Source organism: Schistocerca gregaria, chromosome 7 (genome assembly GCF_023897955.1).
Source record: "Schistocerca gregaria isolate iqSchGreg1 chromosome 7, iqSchGreg1.2, whole genome shotgun sequence".
Lineage (NCBI taxonomy): Eukaryota > Metazoa > Arthropoda > Insecta > Orthoptera > Acrididae > Schistocerca > Schistocerca gregaria.
In genome coordinates, this window is record NC_064926.1 from 535,415,117 (window position 1) to 535,436,997 (window position 21,881).

Genomic DNA, 21,881 nt, shown 5'->3' on the forward strand with positions numbered 1-21,881 from the left:
ATTTTACCAGTAGCATTTACAGCAACTTCTGCAACTGCTGTCTTTTTACATTTCAATGGTACTTTCAGATATGTAATGATGCAGCAAAGTTTAATGAAACTACACAGTAAGCTTAGTAAACAACTCCCTTGTTCTTCATAATGTGAGTTATGACTATACCGTGACCAGCTGATTTCATTTGCGATCTTCAGCCTGCCTATTTCCTATATCCCACTCTAATAGTTTAATGGAAAACACTTCTTGACAATTCATGAATTTGAGAGATTGTTAAATGGCAGTTAGCTTACATCTTTAGTATCTTGGACAATTTTATCAGTGGCGGCTGATGCTTTTCCCATGCCTTTCATCATGACAACTGAAATCTACATTTTCACTATAAGCAAAAATTTAATAAAGGTTAAATTTAGCAGGTGTCTTCTCTTTTACATAAACAACATGAATCACAGCAAGAACGTTGCATGTGTGAGCATTTGAACTTGCTATGACCATATTTACAATAGTTTACAGCGGGCAGTATGATAACTGAGGTCTGGTGAATAGATGAACTGTGACATATCATGGACAGTTGAAATCTTGGTCTGTGAGATGTATGTGTTATTAAGTTAATGAAACTGACAGCTACTTTCCGTTTGAAGCTGGGTGTGAGGCACATCTCAATTATTTCAACATTAAATTTACAACTTTGAGATTTAATCTTAAATAAAAACATGTACAGTATACAAGTTGTACTATTACAATTATGTAAAACAAGATATTATATAATAATATGAATAAAAGACATCACTTAACTCCATTATATTGTTCACATTTCATAACTCAGAAAATAAATTCATGGTAGTACATATTTATGCTCCACTACACGCTTTTTGTGGACCTTTTTGTGTCATGTTGATTTTATCTCCTAAGCTCAGAGCCATTCCCTGCAAAATAAAAATGAATTTTAGTTTCATATCACAAAAAATTGATAAAAACTAGTGTATGAAAATTCAGTTCATTTTTTGTGTATTTTTTTCTCAAAGGAATATTTAGCACTTACATTTAGGAGGTAAAATTCTAGCACTGCAATAAAAATAGAAATGATCTTTTTCTTACTTTTATTGGGTCAATTGGAAGTATGGGAATTTTACCTACTGAAGGTAAATAAAGGCCAGTCAGTCTCTCCTTGAAATTTTACATTTCTCTCAAGTGAAGTCTCCTTTTGTACATACAAAAAAATACTTAAACACCCTATGTGTTCTGCAAGACAACTGGGGGACGGCCAAGGCAGCAGTCAGTGGATAGAACACATGGCACAGTGTGGATGCAAAACAGAGCATCAGAAAACGAACATGACACCAGAGGGTGGCTAAACCGGGTGCGGATAGTGGTCTGACCACTAGCAGCAAAAGAGGACAACTAGAGCCGCCCCTGGTGGGCATCGACTGCGAATGGAGTGCCTCATGTAGCTGTGAATGAAAACGTGAGCACCTAGCACCATCCAGGCATAATTACTCCAACCGATCCACCCATGGAAGAGCCTCAGGGAACATCTGAAGAAGACAGTGAGTCACGCCAATGAAATATCATTTAATTGTCTGACGAAGAAATAGTAATGTTAAAACCTGTGGGAAGCTGCTTCCCACAGGTTTTTTAGCAGGTGTTAAAGTTATTATTTCTTCGTCAGACAATTGTTAGCCTCACTTTCATAATCTGCCATGAAATATCATGTAAGATTGACACAAACAGCCAGCAAAAGATCTGATTATTCAACATGTCAACATTATCACTGGGAAAGCCTGAAGAATTACAAAATGATGGTTGTTCCTCATCCATGATACACAACCAACATGGCACAGAGAGACTCTTTTTACTTCCCAGAATGAAACTCAAGTTAAAAAACTGAAGATTTCACACTTTCAAGGAGATTGAGTCAGAATCACTAGTGGCATTAAACAGGCTCATCAAAAATGCATTCCACAGAGCTTTCAGTCCATGGAAAAATGCTAGGAGTGTGTATTCACCCCCCAAGGGAACTACTTTGAAAGTGACGATAAGTTCCAGGTAATGTGTAATTTTATTTATTGGTGTATTCTGGGAACTTTTGAGTAGTATCTCGCTTATGTAGAATTAAGCAATATAATGGTCGACTTATCTAGAAATGTACACTCTTGTATCTTTAACAGTGAACCACACCTCTTTGGAGCATCTGTCACTGAAATAGTCTGAACCCCACCTATGAAGCTTTCACACTTACCAATTATCATCTAACGAAACATGCTGCTCTTCTTTGGATCTTCTATATTTCCTATATCAATACTATCTGGTATAGATTCCAGAGCCCAGACCAAGCAATACTGAAGCACTGGTCAAACAAAGGTTTTGTAAGTTACCCCCTTCGTGGATGGACTACATTTCCAGAAGTTTCTTCCTATAAATCTCAGTCCGGCCTTCTCCACAACTGATTTTATGTGGTTTAAATCCCTCTCTATGCATAATCTTAGATATTTTATGGAAAACTGCTACCAGTTATTGTTCTGCAATCATGTAATCATACAATAATAAGCTTTTCTGTCTACTTACACACAACACATTACGTTTGTTTATGTTAAGGTTCGACTGCTACACACTGCACCAATCCTCAATCCCCTGTAAGTCTTCCTGCATTTCACTACAGTTTTCTAGCATTGTGACCTCTGTATACAACAGCAACACCTGCCAAAAGCCTCATGGAACTTCCAGCATTATCTACCAGTCATTTACATATACTGTGAAAAGTCATGATCCTATAACACTCCCTTGGGGTGTGCCTCAAGCTACTTCTACATCAAACACTTCTCTCCACTGAGAATGATGCACTTTGTTCAGTTTGCTAGTTACTCTTTGATACAGTCACACAGTTGATTTGGCATGCAGTACACTTATTTTTATGGCACCTACCTGGGCACCTGTATCTACTGCCCTTTCTTTTTCTTTTTTTTTTGCGGGCAGAGGTCAGCTAAGTTATTTTTATAACACATTTTGATTCCTACAATGGAGACTTTCGGTCTCCAGAAGTTTCATAATGTGCGAGCTTAAAATGTTTTAACAAATTCTACAACAGATTAATGTCAGAGATATAGTTTTGTGCATCTGTTCACCATTCATTCTTGAAACAGGAATAAACCAGGCTTTTTCCCAATAATTAGGAAGGGCTTTAGTCCTCTAGAAATCTTTGGTACAATGCTGCTAGAAGACGGAAAAGTTCTTTAACTTATTCGAAGTATACTCATATTGGAAATCTGTCAGGTTCAGTGGCCTTTTCTCTACTGCGTGATTTCAGTTGCTTTTCTATTCCTTGATTATCAATTCTGATACCTAGCTTTTGTTGTACGTTTAATGATTTAGAGTAGGAACTAAAGTGCAATCTTCCTCTCTGAAACTGTTTTTGAAACAAAGAGTTTAGTATTTTGGCCTTTTCTGTGTCACCATCGGTTTCAGTGCTACTTGGTCTCAGAGTGTCTGGACACAAGGCTTTGATCCATTTACTGATTTAACATAAGATCACAACTTTTTAGGATTTTCTGTCAAGTCAGTACACAGAGTTTTACTTTTAACTACACTGAACACTTCACACATGGTTCTCCTTCAACTAAATTTATTCCATTAACTTCATCAGAACAACTAGAAGCAAAAAGAAATCAACACTTCAGAACAGTAATCTGTGGAGTGGAATTTTATACTCTAAAAAGGACATAATAGGAAGAATTCTTAGTATATTTATTTTATTTACTGATTTACTTAACCAGGCAATATTAGGGCCATTAGGCTCGCTCTTGCACCTAAGCAAGTTTTCTATATATTTTACATTGTCATATACTGCAGTAAGCATGTTATACTAAATTTAGAAAAATGAAAATTACAAAATTACAGACATTAAAATGTTATTGGATAGAATCTACTCACCAAGCACTGTGAGGAGAATACATACATTAGAAAAGGTTTAACTTATGCAAGTTTTCAGAACCAGTGGCTCCTCCTCCTAGCAAAACTGTTGAAGGAGAAGAAAGAGGAATGAAGGGGAAAGGAAAAGGTTTAGGAAAAGGGGTAGAGTTTAGAAAAGTCACCCAGAACCCCAGGTCAGGGGAGATTTACTGGATGAGAAGGAAAGACAGACTGTTGGGGACTGCACCAGACAAGTTCTCAAAACCTGAGACCTCAAAGGTGGAAGAAGGAGTAACGTGTAAGACAGTGATTACTGCTACAACATCGTGCACTAGTTAATAAGAGTGAAAAGCTAAGTTCATTGTATGTAACAGAGGTTGGAGTGGGACAGGGAAAAATAGATGGATCAGAAAATGAAAAATGTAGAAAATTAAAATGGAGTGAAGAATGGAGTAGTTACATTGAAGAAATGCTGAGACAGAAGAAATTAACCTAAATTAAGGCCAAGTGGGTGGCAATAACAAAGGACGTGGTGTAGTGCTAGTTCCCACCTGCAGAGTTCTGAGAAACTGGTGTCCAGGGGAAGATTCCAGATGATGTGTGTGGCGGAACAAGCACCTACACTATGTGATCCAACTTATTCGGACACCCCCAAAAACATATGTTTTCATATTAAGTGCATTGTGCTGCCACCTACTGTCATGTACTCTGTATCAGCAACCTCAGCAGTCATTAGGCATCGTGAGAGCAGAATGGGGCGCTCCGCGGAACTCGCAGATTTCAAACGTGGTCAGGTGATTGGGTGTCACATGTGTCATACAACTGTACGTGAGATTTCCACATTCCTAAACATCCCTAGGTCCACTGTTTCTGATGTGACAGTGAAGTGGAAACATGAAGGGACACGTACAGTACAAAAGCATACAGGCCAACCTCGTCTGTTGACTGACAGAGACCACCGACAGTTGAAGAGGGTCGTAATTTGGATAGGCAGACATCTATCCAGACGATCATACAGGAATTTCAAACTGCATCAGGATCAACTGCTAGTGCTATGATAGTTATGCGGGAGGTGAGAAAACTTGGAGTTCATGTTCAAGCAGTGCTCATAAGCCACATATCAATCTAGTGAATGCGAAATGATGCTTCGCTTGGTGTGAGGAGTGTAAACATTGGACGACTGAACAGTGGAAAAATGTGTGGAGTGACAAACCACAGTGCACAATGTGGCAATCTGATGACAGGGTGTGGGTATGGCGAATGCCCGATGAATGTCATCTGCCAATGTGTGTAGTGCCAACAGTAAAATTCTGAGACGGTGGTGTTATGGTGTGGTCGTGTTTTTCATGGAGAGGGTTTGCAGCCCTTGTTGTTTTGCGTAGCACTATCACAGCACAGACCTACATTAATGTCTTAAGCACCTTCTTGCTTCCCACTGTTGAAGAGCAATTCGGGGATGGCAACTGCATCTTTCAATACGATCAAGCACATGTTCATAATGCACGGCCTGTGGCGGAGTGGTTGTATGAGAACTACGTCCCCGTAATGGACTGGCTTGCACAGAGGCCTGACCTGAATCCTATAGAACACCTTTGGGACGTTTTGGAACGGTGACTTTGTGCCAGGCCTCACTGACTGACATCGATACCTCTCCTAAGTGCAGCACTCCGTGAAGACTGGGCTGCCATTCCCCAATAAACCTTCCACCATGTAATTGAACGTCTGCTTGTGAGAGGGGAAGCTGTCATCAAGGCTAAGGGTGGACCAACACCATACTGAATTCCAGCATTACCGATGGAGGGCGCCACGAACTTGTAGGTCATTTTCAGCCAGGTGTCTGGATACTTTTGATCACATAGCGTATGTTGCTGCCTGTACCCATTCATCCTGACTAGTAACTTGGTGGTAGCCATCCTGATGTGAAAGGCTGAACATTGTTTGCATAACAGCTGGTATATGACATGTGTCATTTCACAAGTGTCTCTCCCTCTGATAGTATATGTTTTGCAGTTACAGGGCTGGTATGCGCAGCGGTTGGAGCGTGCACAGTGCAAGTCTTGCTGCGGGGACAGTCACAGGGGTAAGAGCCATAGGGTAGGGAGATGGGTGCAGAAAGATCTTAGGGTTTGACATTTATATTGTGGAGATTGGGAAACCAAAGAAAAACTGTTCTAGGTGCGGCAGGCAAAATCTCAGACACAATGGATCTCATTCCAGGGCATGATTGTAGGAAGTCATGCTCTGAAATGAGATCCATTGTGTCTGAGATTTTGCCCACAAAACCTACAACAGTTTTTTGTCACACTCCAAATCTCTGCAATATCCTTTTCAGACCCTCTGCTCCTTCTGCACCAATCTTCTTATGGATCTTACTCATGGGACCGTCTCTGCTGCAAGACTTGTCCTTTGCAGCTTCCTACTTCCACCTACACCAGCTCTGTAACTCGCAAAACATATACAATCAAAGGGAGAGCCAGCTGTGAATCAACAGGTCATATACCAGCTGCCATGTAAACAGTGTTCCGCCTTTCACAATGATCTGACTACCACGAAGTTATTAGGATGGATGGGCATGGAAGAGTGTGTATGCTGGCAACACAGACCTTGGAGCTTGTTCCAACACACGCGCCATCTGGATGCTTCCCACAGACACCAGTCTCTTTGAACTCTGCAGGTGGGAACTAGCGCTACAATATGTCGTCGTTTCTAGCCACCCACCCCACCTTAATTTACGTTAATTTCTTCTGTCTCAGCTTTTGTTCACAGTAACTACTCCTTTCTTCACTCTGTTTTAGTTTCCTACATCTTTCATTTTCTCACCTGTCTATTTTTCCCCGTCCCTCTCCTGCCTCTGTTAAACACAATGCACTTAGCTTTTCACTCTTGTTAACTAGTGCACAATGTTTTAGCAGGAATTTCTGTCTTGCATATTACACAGTCTTCCACCTGCTCTCACATTTTCAAATCTCATTGGATGCAGCCCCCAACAAGTCTTTCCTTCTCATCCCATCTGGTAAAATTCCCCTGACCCGGGGTTCTGGGTGACTTTTCCAAACTCTGCCCCAGTTCCCCAGTTCCTTTCTCTTCACCCCTCTTTCATTCCCTTCTGCTGGACAAATGAGGTCTGAAAGCTTGCGTAAGTTAAACCTTCACTTATGTGTATTCTCCTGGTTATTTTCGTTGTTATAATAGTACAGATAAGGAAAAAAGATCCACATGATTTATATTTTTACACAGTAATACAACAATAATTAGAGTTTACAATAAGGTAGATTTTTAATTATGAGTGCTAGCAGCAATGGGCATGGAGAAAGGGATGGACGAGGAAAGGAAAGATTAATCTGATAATACACAATTAAAGAATATAAGGGAGGAGAAGGTGGCATGATCCACAGAAAAAGGAAAAGAAAAAGCATAGCTGGTAGAGGATAGGAGCCTTAGCTTTGCTTTTTGACAGAGGGGAAGTTGGCCACACATGTCAATTTTGGGGAAGCACCATGAGGAGGACAGGAGGAATTTCTTCAACTTTTCTTTGCAAGTAGCAGGACTTCCAGTTGCGCAAGGAGTGTAGGGCAGCTTGTTCCAGAGGTGAACAGGAGCAACAGTAAATGAGTTGGTTAATGTTTTTGTTTTATGAATTGTATAATATTGTAGCAAATTATCCACAGATAAGAGAGAGAGAGAGAGAGAGAGAGAGAGAGAGAGAGAGAGAGAGAGAGAGAGAGAGATATGCATACCTGGCTTTTAGCTCTTATTCGAATGTGCCCGGTAACTGGCGCATCTGGTTTGTTGAATGGCTTTTCAATACTCAGGTTAGCCAAAGCATCTTCCCCAAATATTGAGCGTGCATACATATTAGCTGCCATGAAGCCACACTGACCAGACAGAGCCTGAAAATATTAAATAAGAGAGATTATTATGCAAAAATAAAGAGAACAGTAAAACTGTGAAACATGATATTGGCTCATTTTATCTGTTTAGTTATGAACGTGGCCTGGTGTTTCTTGTTTGGTAGTGCTTAGTGTGCAGTTTTTGTTGGAGATTCATCAGATTTGAATGTAACATCACTCTTGTCTAATGGCAGTCCTTTCTCAATAGTGTTAGCAGAGCAAGAATTTTTGTAGATGGTTATTACCTTATATAAATGTACCCTCTCACATGAAAAATGTTGTGACCTTTATAATTACATTCAGAATGCTAGTATTTGTTGTAACAACTGACAGTTTTTTTCCAAGTATAAACACGGCAAAATTGTGACCATAAGCATGAAAGTGCCAGTAATTTATTCTGTATATCCCAAGTGAAAATCGGGAATCATCTTGTGTTAAACATAATGGAACATTGTATGACCATATCTTATCATCAGGAGGGCAGATGTCTGATAAAGATTCACTGGGCTTAGCATCTTGCAAATGAAGTATTTAAGAAGACAATTGTGCAATCTTTTCTTAAGTAGCATTTCTCTGTTTAAGACTCTTACTGAATCTCAGTTATTGAAAAAATCTAAAGGGCTGCCATACCCTATAAGAATGCTTTAAATTCAGACTAATTCCATTATAATAAATTTAGGATGAAACACAAACAATAACATGCATAATGTTACAGACTCATTGAGTACTCAGTAAGTGTACAAACAAGAAATATCCATTCTTCTTTAGATCAATTTATTGTTTTCAAGCCACTCTGGGTCCTCAACAGCTTGCGTAAGTCGTAGCAATCCAATGTCATACACAGCGTGCACTCTAGGATGGCTCAGTAGCACGTCCGCAATGAGTATATCTGATCTGCGAAAAATTATTCACAAACCGTTATCAGTCCAATCTAGTGTGTTGCTATATAAGTAACCACACTTTCTTTATTTCAGTCAAGTCAAATGTCACTGTACTGCCATGCTGTTCTATTCATTGTGTTTACAGGCAGCACCCTACCTGTACCATGACTATTGTAATGGTTTTAAAACTGCTACCACCACCATTACATATCAGCAGTTATTTCATGGAGGATAATGTTTATAGAATTACATCACTGGAAAACATTCCTCTTCAAAATATTGTCAGCTATAAGACATTAATGTTTAATACTATTTGGTTTTATTTTGCCTCTGCTACAGCATCTGTTTCTGCTGATAAATTGTATTTGTTCTATGCATAGTTGTAAATTAAGTCCTGATGTTATGCTGTTGTGATCTTCAGTTTGAAGACTGGTCTGATGCAGCTCTCCATGCTAGTCTATCTCACTATGCATTCCGCATCCTCAAAAACTTCCTTCACCCTCCATATAAACACTCCCGAACACCCATTTAACTCGACCCTTGCAGAAGTCTCAATACTTTCTAGAGGCCTCAATGTTAGACTCAAATGTAAGTTCAACCATGTTAGACTTGTCAAGGAACTTCTTTGCTTTACTCATTCTTGACAGTGGAAATATTTCTTTGCCATGCACCCCACTGACAACAGCCACCCAAAACCCCCATAGAACTTCGTTTAAAGCAGTTCCAACCTTCCTCCGACCATGATCGTCCACCTTTTCCACCCAGTCAGCTCCTGGTTATCTTTCTTCTAACCTGATATCACCTCCACAGTGAGTCCAACGTATAATATTATGCCTCAAAAGAAGAAAATAATGTTTTTAAGCTGGTAATATGAAACTCGTTGTTAGTGAACTAGTGTATGTAGTGTCTCTGTTTGTATGTCTGAAGTACAATATCAATTTCCAGAGCAGCATCAACTGCTCCCACAGTGTATATGTAGACAAGTTACTCTCATGGTGTAGAAGCAGCTGCTAACTCTGACGGTCACCTGTAAAATTCTTGAAATGTATGAGAAAGGAAACTTCTATAGGATCTTCTCGAACTGGGATACTGCTATTCGTATTCGGTCATTCGACGATTGTCTGCGAGTGAAATGAGTTCGTTTAAGCAGAGAACACTTTCTCTATGCTTTTGACCATGTTATTGAAGCAGATTCTACAGCAAACTTCGACCACCAAATGTTTAGAGGCCTATACAAGCTTGTTGTACATTACAGTTCATCACAGAATCCTTTGATCAAAAATAAATATGCCAAATTACCTTTGAAATACCCCATATGTATTATGGCTGTTACTAAACTCCACATTTATGTTACATATACTTGTGAATCACAAAAAACACAACAATGACTGTTTCATTGTAAACACTTCACACACATCCTCTCATCATCCTGTCTTGCAATGAAGTCCCATCACATACTGATTTTCTTACACTTCTTCACTCGCCATGGAGCAACGCTAAGTGAAGGAACAACTATTTTGCTAGTGCAGGCGAAACGCCCGCCTTGTGATGTATATTAACTTTGAACCAGTAATGATAGGTTGTGGAACCGATCAGCTGATCGAATGACACCTTCTAAGTGCTAGTACACGGCAAGGGATACTATAGTCATCATTTCTATGGAACACACAGCTACCTGTAACCTGAAAATCAATCCAGACCTGGTCATCCTTACCACAGACAAAGGATCCACCACAGAGGTCATGACTCCTGTCATCCTCATAGTGCTTCCCCAAAATTGACATGTGTGGCCAACTTCCCCTCCGTCAAAAAGCAAAGCTAAGGCTCCTATCCTCTACCAGCTATGCCTTTTCTTTTCCTTTTTCTGTGGATCATGCCACCTTCTCCTTCCTTATATTCTTTAATTGTGTATTATCAGATTAATCTTTCCTTTCCTCTCTACTTCAACCATCATCAGTTATTTTACTCCCCAAATAGCAAAACTCCTTTACTACTTTAAGTGTCTCATTTCCTAATCTAATTCCCTCAGCATCACCCGCCGTAATTGGACTACATTCCATTATCCTCGTTTTGCTTTTGTTGATGTTCATCTTATACCCCCCTTTCAAGACACTGTCCATTCTGTTCAACTGCTCTTCCAAGTCCTTTGCTGTCTTTGACAGAATTACAATGTCATCGGCGAACCTCATAGTTTTTATTTCTTCTCCATGGATTTTAATACCTACTCTGAAGTTTTCTTTTGCTTCCTTTACTGCTTGCTCAATATACAGATTGAATAACACCGGGGAGAGGCTACAACCCTGTCTCATTCCCTTCCCAACCATTGCTTCCCTTACATGCCCCTCAACTCTTGTAACTGCCATCTGGTTTCTGTACAAATTGTAAATAGCCTTTCGCTCCCTGTATTTTACCCCTACCACCTTCAGAATTTGAGAGTATTCCAGCCAACATTGTCAAAAGCTTTCACTAAGTCTACAAATGCTAGAAACGTAGGTTTGCCTTTCCTTAATATTTCTTCTAAGATAAGTCATAGAGTCAGTACTGCCTCACATGTTCCAACATTTCTACGGAATCCAAACTGATCTTCCCCGAGGTCAGCTTCTACCAGCTTTTCCATTCGTCTGTAAACAATTCTTGTTAGTATTTTGCAACTGTGACTTATTAAACTGATAGTTCACATCTGTCAACACCTGCTTTCTTTGGGATTGGAATTATTATATTCTTCTTTCGCCTGTATCATATATCTTGCTCACCAGATGGTAGAGTTTTGTCAGGACTGGCTCTCCCAAGGCTGTCAGTAGTTCTAAAGGAACGTTGTCTACTCCCATGGTCTTGTTTCAACTTAGGTCTTTCAGTGCTCTGTCAAACTCATCACGCAGTATCATTTCTCCCATTTCATCTTCATCTACCTCCTCTTAGCTCTTGATATTCATGCGAGTGGTTCTCTTTTCTCCAAAGACCTTGTTGATTTTCCTGTAGGCAGTATCTATCTTACCCCTAGTGAGATAAGCCTCTACATCCTTACATTTGTCTTCTAGCCATCCCTACTTAGCCATTTTGCACTTCCTGTTAATCTCATTTTTGAGATGTTTGTATTCCTTTTTGCCTCCTTCACTTACCGCATTTTTGTATTTTCTCCTTTCATCAATTAAATTCAGTATCTCTTCTGTTACCCAAGGATGTCTACTAGCCCTCGTCTTTTTACCTATTTGATCCTCTGCTGCCTTCATTATTTCATCCCTCAAAGCTACCCATTCTTCTTCTACTGTGTTTCTTTCCCCCATTCCTGTCAATTGTTCCCTTATACTCTCCCTGAAACTCTGTACAACCTCTGGTTCTGTCAGTTTATCCAGGTCCCATCTCCTTAAATTCCCACCTTTTTGTAGTTCATAACCAATAGATTGTGGTCAGAGTCCACATATGCCACTGGAAATGTCTTACAATTTAAAATCTTGTTCCTAAATCTCTGTCTTACCAGTATATAATCTATCTGAAACCTAGTATCCCCAGGGTTCTTCCATATATACAACCTTCTTTCATGATTCTTGAACCAAATGTTAGCTATGATTAAGTTATGCTCTGTGCAGAATTCTAACAGGCGGCTTCCTCTTTCATTTCTTAGCCCCATACTACAGTAGGGAGTCTTGATATACTTCTCTCCCATATCCTGTACAATGACTGTGCTGCCTAAAAACCCATTATTTCTACTCTTTTTTTGCAAATTGTTTATTTCTTCCAAAATCTTGGTAGGATACCTTTTAGCATAAGTTAAGCAATTTACTGGGACCCCATTGCTTATTAAAGTCAATCTATTGACGTGGAACTTTGTATAAAGACCGTGCATTTATGGACTCTAGCATGCACGGAAGAGCTATGAAAGGTGTATCAATGGTGATTGGTTTTTGGTAAATACAAACCCAACCCCGTCACTATGCACAATAAGTAACAAATTCTAATACGGTAAAGCAACATATTGTGGGAACTCTGCAGTAAATTTGATGATAGGTGCTTGGTTAATCAGGGCCTTACAATCTAAAAGCTGGCACCTGTCCTCACCATAAATGACATTTACGTCACCAATATAAATCCTATATAGCACCATTTTATCTTTGAACTGGGGGTGTTCATTAAAATATTTTCCCTCAAAGTGTAATGAAGTGGCTAATGGAGTGCCACTGCTAAACCTGCAGGTTTAAGAATTGTAACATGTGTTTTTTTCTTTTTTTTGTATTATTAGTCTTCTGATGGGCGTGACACATCCTGCCACAAATTCCTCTCCTGTGCCAACCTCTATATCTCAGAGTAGAGCTTGCAACCTATATTCTCAATAATTTGCTGGATGTCTTCCAGGCTCTGTCTTCCTTTACTGTCTATTTACCTTCTACAACTCCTCTACTACCATGGACATTATATTGTGATGTCTTAACAGATGTCCCACCATCCTGTGCCTTCTTCTTGTCAGTGTTTTCCATATATCCCTTTCCTTGCCACATGTCGAATGTTTGTTTCTCTTCTTTTTCAGTTTTCCCACAGTCCACGTTTCACTTCATACAACGCTGTGCTCTAAATGTACACACTCAGAAATTTCTTCCGCAAATTATGGCCTATGTTTGATACTAGTAAACTTCACTTGACAGGGAATGCCCTTCCTGCAAGACATAGTTAAGGAGCACTGTAACGTTAACAAGTCAAAATCAATTATGTTGAAGCACTTACCATTAAATAATCACAAACCACAGAATATTAATGAGGACATTTCTATACTTCACGCCTATTGCAAGGGCTTGACTTTAAACATATTGGAATAGATAGAGATTTTCAAATGTAGACTGAACAATTCTGACACTGCTCTCAACAAAAAAGTCGGGTTCAAGCAGAAAAATCCCCTGAATAGCTTTGCACAATGCTTTCAATTGTCAGTTCTGGGTGTAGCTTATTTGTTTCTCTGCTGTTACTTCTTAACCCTGACATGACCTCTTAATCTGTGCCCTGTACCTTTTTTGTTGCAATAACATCAGATGGTTAGCTGCTACAAAATATTTCAGTTTGCAATTTTTTTCAGTTTTGTCAACTGTTAATTTTTTTAAATTTTTTAAATACATTTTACCTTTTAAATTCACAGGTTCACAACTTTATCATTTGTCACATTTGGCTTTTCTGCTATTGGATGCAGATTTTGGCATTTTTTACGCATTTCGCGCTTTGAATTACACTATTATTTATGCATTCTGTGTCATGTATCTGTTGCTTGCTTGCACTACTTCTGTTATTAGTCTGGCTGATTTTCTTATTTGCTTGTTAAGGCTAACATCTCTCATAGTGAACTGCCATTACTTTCAGTTATTACCTATATTTCTTCAGTATTCTTTATTCGGCATTCATACGTACTTTTACTCTAGTTTCTTTTTGCGCCACGTTATGTGCCCCCTTCAAGGTGTTTACCATGAAAACAACCTAAACAGCCTGCAGCATTACTGCTCAGTCCCCATGCTGCAGGCACATGGGTCACACAGGCATTCGGTAAATGTTGGCCATGAATGTTACCACTGTTTTCTCGTGGTTAACCGTATCATGCTTATAGGTGATTTACTGTTTACAGCACAGGGTTATTATTTAACTTTGGTCAAGCCCATCACTTCTACCTAATGTCATAATGTCATATGGTGGCTTTCTTCTTGTAGACTGTATTCATTCCTGGTGGCAATTTTGAAACAAGAGACATTTTCCCATGCTGCACTTGCAAGTTGGGGTTCTTTGCAGCCATAATTTTGGATGCTATTATGGCAGTCCACCTGTGCAAGACATTTGCCAACCAGTTGTTTGCACATGAAAATGACATCCTACTATTGCTATATAGGCCACTTTACAAAAAAAAAAACATTTCACCCAACCTTCTGAATACTAATTTTTAAACCTTTCTGATTCTTTAAATAAGTAGGTTACAATTATTGTTTTACTTTAGATTTCAGATACACGAAATCACCCCAAAACTATGGTAGTGTACAGTGGCTTCTGTCATGCAAAACTTGAGTCAATAAAAGCATTTTACAACTGTGGCAGATTTGTTTACCATGAATATGTAGCGAAACAGTTATTGTTGTCCCGCAAATGAAAATGTATGACATTTCATATTGGTGTGCATCATTAATGTGAAGTACTGTGCATAAAAAGTCATAGTTTATGTGCAGACAATGATGTGGTGCGCCGGCCGCGGTGGTCTCGCGGTTCTAGGCGCGCAGTCCGGAACCATGTGATTGCTACGGTTGCAGGTTCGAATCCTGCCTCGGGCATGGATGTGTGTGATGTCCTTAGGTTAGTTAGGTTTAAGTAGTTCTAAGTTCTAGGGGACTGATGACCACAGCAGTTGAGTCCCATTGTGCTCAGAGCCATTTGAACCATTTTTTTTTTGGTGTGGTGCAATCAGTTTTCAAAACAAACCCAATATTGAAACATGTCAAGTTCTTAAAAACACACACACACACACACACACACACACACACACACACACACACACACACTTGGCACATGCAGTTTATCTGTAAAATCTTAATAAAAATAAGAAAGGGAAACAGAACTGAACCCACCTTCTCTGGTGTCAAACACTTCATATTTGTGCTGCTTATCAAATGGTGCAGGTATTCATGAAGATCTGTTAAGTTTGTATTCACAGATACCTGATGAACAAAGAGGAAGGATTTTAAGTTGAAATGAATTAGTTTTGCTGTGACATAGAAAGATATTTAATCACAAATCTAATGCAATCTCTTTTTCTTTAAAAAATATTACTAATTGCATCAATGCAATACTAAGTGCTAACATTTCTCAAAGAAGTGTCCTTACCATTAGAGGCATGCAAACTGCTCTATAAACAACCACGACACAATGTAACACATGTCTTCACCAGAGTAGGTCCTATTTTTCCCAAGATTTCTCTGAGTACCTGAACATTTGTATAACTAGATGTGAATGAGTAAGACATTCAAGGCAAAAGTCTTTACTGGCTTCAACTCACCCCTGCAATTATGCAGTCATTAATTGTAAAATTTCACAATGATACAATCTACACTGCTCTTGTGTTATAACAAGGAAAATATTTTTTAGAAAATCTTAACTCAAAATACGATGTAGTGACAGAGCTTCATGATACTGCCTTGATATCCCTCAAGATAAGCTGCATAGCATTTCTGAAAACGGTTGGTTTTGGTGAAATGACTTGCCACTGTCAGTTTAAGTGATCCCAAGTTTCATCACAAGTAGTACATCTTGCAAAGAAGCAATTAAGTCTGATGCAAAATGTCATGAAATTGCTTCACAAGTTTATGCATGCCACTCTTTCAGCTTAAGAGTTGGCAAATGTAGCACCCACTTGACCTTACATTATTAAATTTCAATGCAGTATGAATAATGTGGTATTTCAAGCTCACATTAACTTAGTGTGGTTTCAGGTGCTGGAATGCTTTCTAGAAACTACTGTTTGGAGCATCGGATGGTGAAGGCAGATCAATTGAAAATGCCCTACTACATCCCAGCAGTTTAGTTTTGAGAAACTGGCACCACCAAACAAAATCTCCATTCGTCTATGAAGCTTAATAACTTCAAAACAGACTGCTTTCAGAAACTGGACGACATTATTAAGTAATTAGTAGACATATATCTCAGAGTAACTGTCTGTACAGTAGTAGCGATAATGAGTGCGCTTGTGCATCTCCACCCTCCTATCACCTACATTTCTAATAATGCCACTACCTTTAAAATACTGGGTAATATTCTGAAATTCTATTCGAAATTTATTGTGTTAATTTTACTTCCTGCCATAACATAATACTTTGTATTGCATGTGAAACGTGACAGAGAAGGAAACATAATGCAAAATCAACTTAAGTAATGCCATAACATCAATTTCACACGTACCTTATTTTCCCACTCAAACTCTGCCCACATCTGACGGAATTCAGTGTCATTGCAAGTGGCAGGAACTATGTAATCCATGATATCAATATGAATATCATTAAGTACAACAACATTGCGATCAGAAGCAGCTCCACTCACATCGTACACTGAAAATAACAATCACTAATAACATATTAGAAAAACTTTGGCTCCACAGTGGAGTTATTTGAAATTTGCAAACTGGTTAAAAACCACTCAATATTCTATTTTGCAGAAACTCGCACAAAACTACAGAACATTTGCAAAATGCATACATACCTATGTTACCAAAAATTATTCCATTTTCGGTTGAAGCAACCTTAACATTAGCTTTTATGTTGCAGAAGTCATGAGGTGCAAGAACCACAGGCTGTGGTTTCTCAACAAGCTTCAAATCACCCATTGTTGCAAGTTCAAGAGTACAGTTTTGTAAAGTATCATCTGTAATGTATATAAAAATTTATTAGAAACTGGTGACCCCAATATTCAACTGAAAAAAATTAATGTGTGTATTTTTGCCTGGCATTAAGATATGACATACAAACTAACCTGTCTGGTTCACAATAAGCACATCAAGCACAATGTCGTACTGGTTAACATGGACATATGCCTCCGCATAGACAGGGTCAGAAAACCCTGTGAGCTGAGTGACTTTACTGAGCCTGCTGCTGATGGCTAGGGTCTCTGGGCTGCTGCGAGAACCAGAGGGGCCACCTGCCACAGCCTGTGTCAAGCTCAACTCAAATACATTTTCTGCTCCTCCCAAATCTCCACGATGGGCTGACAATTGCACAAACGAGATTGGATCGTCTGCCTGCACTTTAGAGCCTGGCTTTTCCTTTGCCTGTATAAGAGTGAGATTAGGATTAATCTGAGAACAGAATGATTTGTATGACTTAATAATTACCAAATCATTATTTGTTGGGGTTGGGTTGTTTTGGGGGAAGAGACAAAACAGCAAAGTCATCGGTCTCATCGAATTAGGAAGGACAGGGAAGGAAGTTGGTCGTGCCCTTACAAAGGAACCGACCCAGCATTTGCCTGGAGCGATTTTAGGGAATTCACGAAAACCTAAATCAGGATGGCCGGACGCAGGATTGAACAGTCATCCTCCCGAATGGGATCCAGTGTGCTAATGATTATTTTTGATGATTTTGTTACTCACCAAGAGTAAATATAAATAATCAGCAATGTGACCAACTCACAGTATCGATTCATGGCATAGGGTGTATAAATGACGTTCTTGTAATTATATACCTTAGTTTATTCACAGAGAACTCCCTTCATACACAAAGAAAGTAGATCATGTAAGAGAGCATCAAAAATCAGAGCAAAAAATGACACACATATGACAAATTAGACCAAACAGTTAGAGAAACTGAAGTATTCACTACCAGTGTCGTATTTACTTTGCAAGTAGGAAGCATTTTCTTCTCTGAACATAATCTGTTTCAGGTTTCATATTTTTCACTTTCCTGCTTCTGACATTACACATACCTTTTGTGTAGATGCTTCTTCTTCAGCTTTTGCAGCAAGCATGTTTGATAAAGCTTTGCGGCAGTGTTCATTAAATATGCCTACAATGACAGGAGATTTGTCAGACAGCACTTTCAGACACAAAAACAATCGATCCGCATCATCATTGGTCATGGCTTTAGAAGGGAGACCTGAAAGTACATTCAAAATGAATTTAGTTATGTGCTTTGACAGGTCAGCAATATCATCACAGAGTTAATTTGTTCATTATTATTCTTAATCAAACAATATGGAAATCCATGTTGTATTGGCTGTTTTTCAAACAAAATCTCTACAGGCTGACAGTCTAAGATGTGTATCAGCTTTGTGTGATATTTAGAGATTACTGGAAATTATAGGAAAATTATCAGAACACTGCAGTAGTAGAAACTTTTAACTCTTCTGCTAATACAAGATTCTTTATCACAATTGTGATTCTTTGTGAATTTTATTAGGCCAACACAAATTATTTATTAACTTGGCTGTAGAATCCACACACAACCACATAGATGCAAACAATAAGCTATGACATTACATAAATATTTGATTAATGGAACCTAGCAGATCTTTGAATAATCTTCCAGTTACTGATAGGGAAACGAGACAGTGACGTTGTAATACACATTGGTGACAAAGCCTTAGACAGGACTGAGCATTTCAATCTTGTAATTTCCTTTGCCTGATACAAGGGTCATTTCAAAAGTCCTGCACACTGTGTATGCATGACAGTTACGGTGTGTTGTAACATGTCAAAATTAATTTTGAACAGATTTGTGTTGTTACGTAAATAATGTGATCATCTCAATCCACTATGACAGCAGCAAAATGTCAAAGCAGATAAAGGATGTAAAAATACTTTATTTCTTGTAACTAAAAAGTCAGTGTGTGTTTGTGTGTGTGTGTGTGTATTCTAGAAAAACCAGTATTGTAACCAGCTGTACAAGTGTTCACCCACCAGTGGCAAAGACCATCTACGCAATGGTGGCGGACAGCGGCAACATGTGCCAGAGATCATTTTGGGCGAGCTGGCTGCTATACAACAAAACAACAGCTACAAGAAATTATATATAGTTTTTTAAAGAATAACGATAGTGCCCTATGTTTGTCTAGATTTAGGGTTCAGCTACAGTTTTGTTTAAAGACAATACTGTGAAAAGGAAAGTTGCTATTCACCATATAGCAGAGATGCTGAGTCGCAGATAGGCACAACAAAAAGACTGTTACAAACAATACCTTTTGGCCGGTAAGGCGTTCGTCAGAATTAGGGGGCAAACACAACTCGCACACAGATTACTGAAATCTCAGGCAATTGAGGTCACAAAGAGAGTGTGTGTGTGTGTGTGTGTGTGTGTGTGTGTGTGTGTGTGTGTGTGTGTGTGTGTGCCGCCATTAATACTTTGCTAGGAGAATTCAATATTGATTATCAAGACAATTAGAGATTTTCTATGAATTTTGTTAGAAAGGTTTCAGCAGCTTGTAACGAGTGGATTTAGATTATTAAAGCAAGATTAGATAATACAGTAATGATACTAGGGCACAATCAGTGGAACTGTTTGATGAATTTTATCTGAAAGTAGCTCCTTGTAATTTTGTTTTGTACTTGACCTGCGGTCAAGCAATCTTTGAATGATGGGCATAGTGTAGCATTTCTGGTACACTGTGTTAGTTTGAAGATTGGTATTTGTGTGTCATAGATACGACTGCAAATGAAAGTCTAACAAGGTCCAGTTTTATTGCCTGTGATAAGTTTGTTGCACATTCCAAAGGATTTGGGTGTTGCTTATAGTTTGGAGAATTTGGGATAAGCACACTCTCAGGTGGTTGAGTGTTAGCTATTTGTGTAGATTTGTGGAGGATAGTGTTACTAGGAGGCAGTAACTTCTTGTACAGTGTGGAGTATTTAATAATCGAGTGTTTTTCAAGTTTTTCTTGATCGTAGGATCAACTACAGGAACAAATAGACCAAAAGTGAATTGCAATTACCAGTATAATTAGCCCGTACTCTTCGTCAATGACACAGTTATAGATATTCCCTTGCCCTAGCTGCACCAACAGAAGACGGAAAATCCAACTGCTATCATTATTCTAGTAGTACGAGATGAATTATCAAACAGGAACAGTTTCTGAAAAGGATTGTTGCACTTGAAACATGGATACCAGATTCCGAACCAGAACTGAAGTCTCAGTTGTCACAATAAGAAAGTTCCAACCCTCCATAACTAACAAAATGCTGCCGCCAACAACCAAAAATGATGATTTTTGCGTATGACATGAGTGGAGTCATAGCTACAAATGAAGTGTCCCAGGGGATGCCTGTAACAGACGCAGAATACAATCTGTTTCTGCAAAATGTTTTGCACCTGAAAATTTGTCAAAGGAAGCCTGACACACTTGCAGCTAGTGCCCTCATTTTGCATGATAATGCAAAACTGCGTCTTGTCCTATTTGTGAGAACAATGCTTGACAAATATGGATGGGAAATACTTCACCAACAGTCCTGATATGAGCCCACCATACTTTGATGTGTTTCCCACACTGAAGGAACATCTCCATGGAAAATGTTTTGATACAACTGATAAAGCTTCCAGTGAGGTGATTAAAAGTAATCAGACAGCTCAACAATGAAGGTGCCCTAGCCAGAATATAGAAAGTTGCCGAAACAATGGGAAGTGGTTACAAGCAAGAATAGAGATTACAATGAAAGCCTGTAAAGGTATTTTGTAAAGTAAATTATTTTCTTCTGTTCTATCTTACAGCGTGCAGAACTTTTAAAATGACCCTTGCATACTTGAAGTTAGTTGTCTTCCAACATATTATTTAAGGAATGACACTTGGTGAGTACTTCCCAATGGATAAGTCAAATGGTCTGGCAAAACATTCATAACACACAGAAACTGCATTTGTCACCAGTTCCAATGTGAGGTTGACTGCCTCTGGAAATACATTTGCATTATGCCATTCAACAGAGAGAATCCAATAAACCCCTTCATTGGCACAAGCTGAGGATGCTACTCCACTACCAGATGATGAGCAACTGCCATCACTGCTCCAGCAAACTTCCCAGCCACATGACTTGGTCTTAATCTGCGGCAACAGCCACTGGCTCCTCTCAGTTCCCAGCTCTATCAATAGGTGGCAGTGTGTCACTACAGGCATTATACAAACTCCAGTAGGGGATATTTACTGCCCCCTCAGCCAATTGTACCCTTGTGAATTTGCTACCCACATTGTTCATAATTTCTTCCAGCATTGAGATTGGCATTGCCACCAACTTTACATCTCACATTAGCTGATGTTATAGCAGAATCAACTTCGAGAACCCCTATAGCACAATACCACAAATCATATATTTCACCTACCCTGCATGTGTCAGGCTAATACCAACCAAGAATTTGCTAGCATATTTGGGCAGATGGTCCCTGCATTTCTGTCTGCCATGGAAGTGAAGCCACCTACTGCAGAACAAATGAACTGCTTACACAGGTTGCACACACCACTGTTACCTGCTGAACTTCTAGGTGCCTTACAACTGATGCCAATGAAGATGTTCAGGTAGTTCTGATTGAACCATTCGAAAATGGCTCTGAGCACTATGGGACTTAACTTCTGAGGTCATCAGTCCCCTAGAACTTAGAACTACTTAAACCTAACTAACCTAAGGACATCACACACATCCATGCCCGAGGGAGGGTTCGAGCCTGCGACCATAGCGGCCGCACGGTTCCAGACTAAAGCGCCAAGAACCGCTCGGCCACTCCGGACAGCT

General features: G+C 39.2%; 1 protein-coding gene across 3 annotated transcripts in view; it reads right to left on the reverse strand.

Moving 5' to 3' along the window:
* Positions 1–668: 668 nt before the first annotated feature.
* LOC126281170 (coatomer subunit beta) overlaps positions 669–21,881 on the reverse strand; it is a 93,543-nt gene continuing 72,330 nt past the window's right edge. For all 3 annotated transcript variants that reach the window (XM_049979849.1, XM_049979850.1, XM_049979851.1), the window contains exons 13-19: positions 18,098–18,267; positions 17,150–17,444; positions 16,880–17,041; positions 16,583–16,728; positions 15,256–15,345; positions 7,638–7,790; positions 669–920 (exon numbers count right to left, since the gene is read on the reverse strand). In XM_049979849.1, coding sequence (XP_049835806.1) covers positions 846–920; positions 7,638–7,790; positions 15,256–15,345; positions 16,583–16,728; positions 16,880–17,041; positions 17,150–17,444; positions 18,098–18,267 — 1,091 coding nt within the window. In that variant the 3' untranslated portion in view covers positions 669–845. The remainder of the gene's footprint in view (positions 921–7,637; positions 7,791–15,255; positions 15,346–16,582; positions 16,729–16,879; positions 17,042–17,149; positions 17,445–18,097; positions 18,268–21,881) is intronic.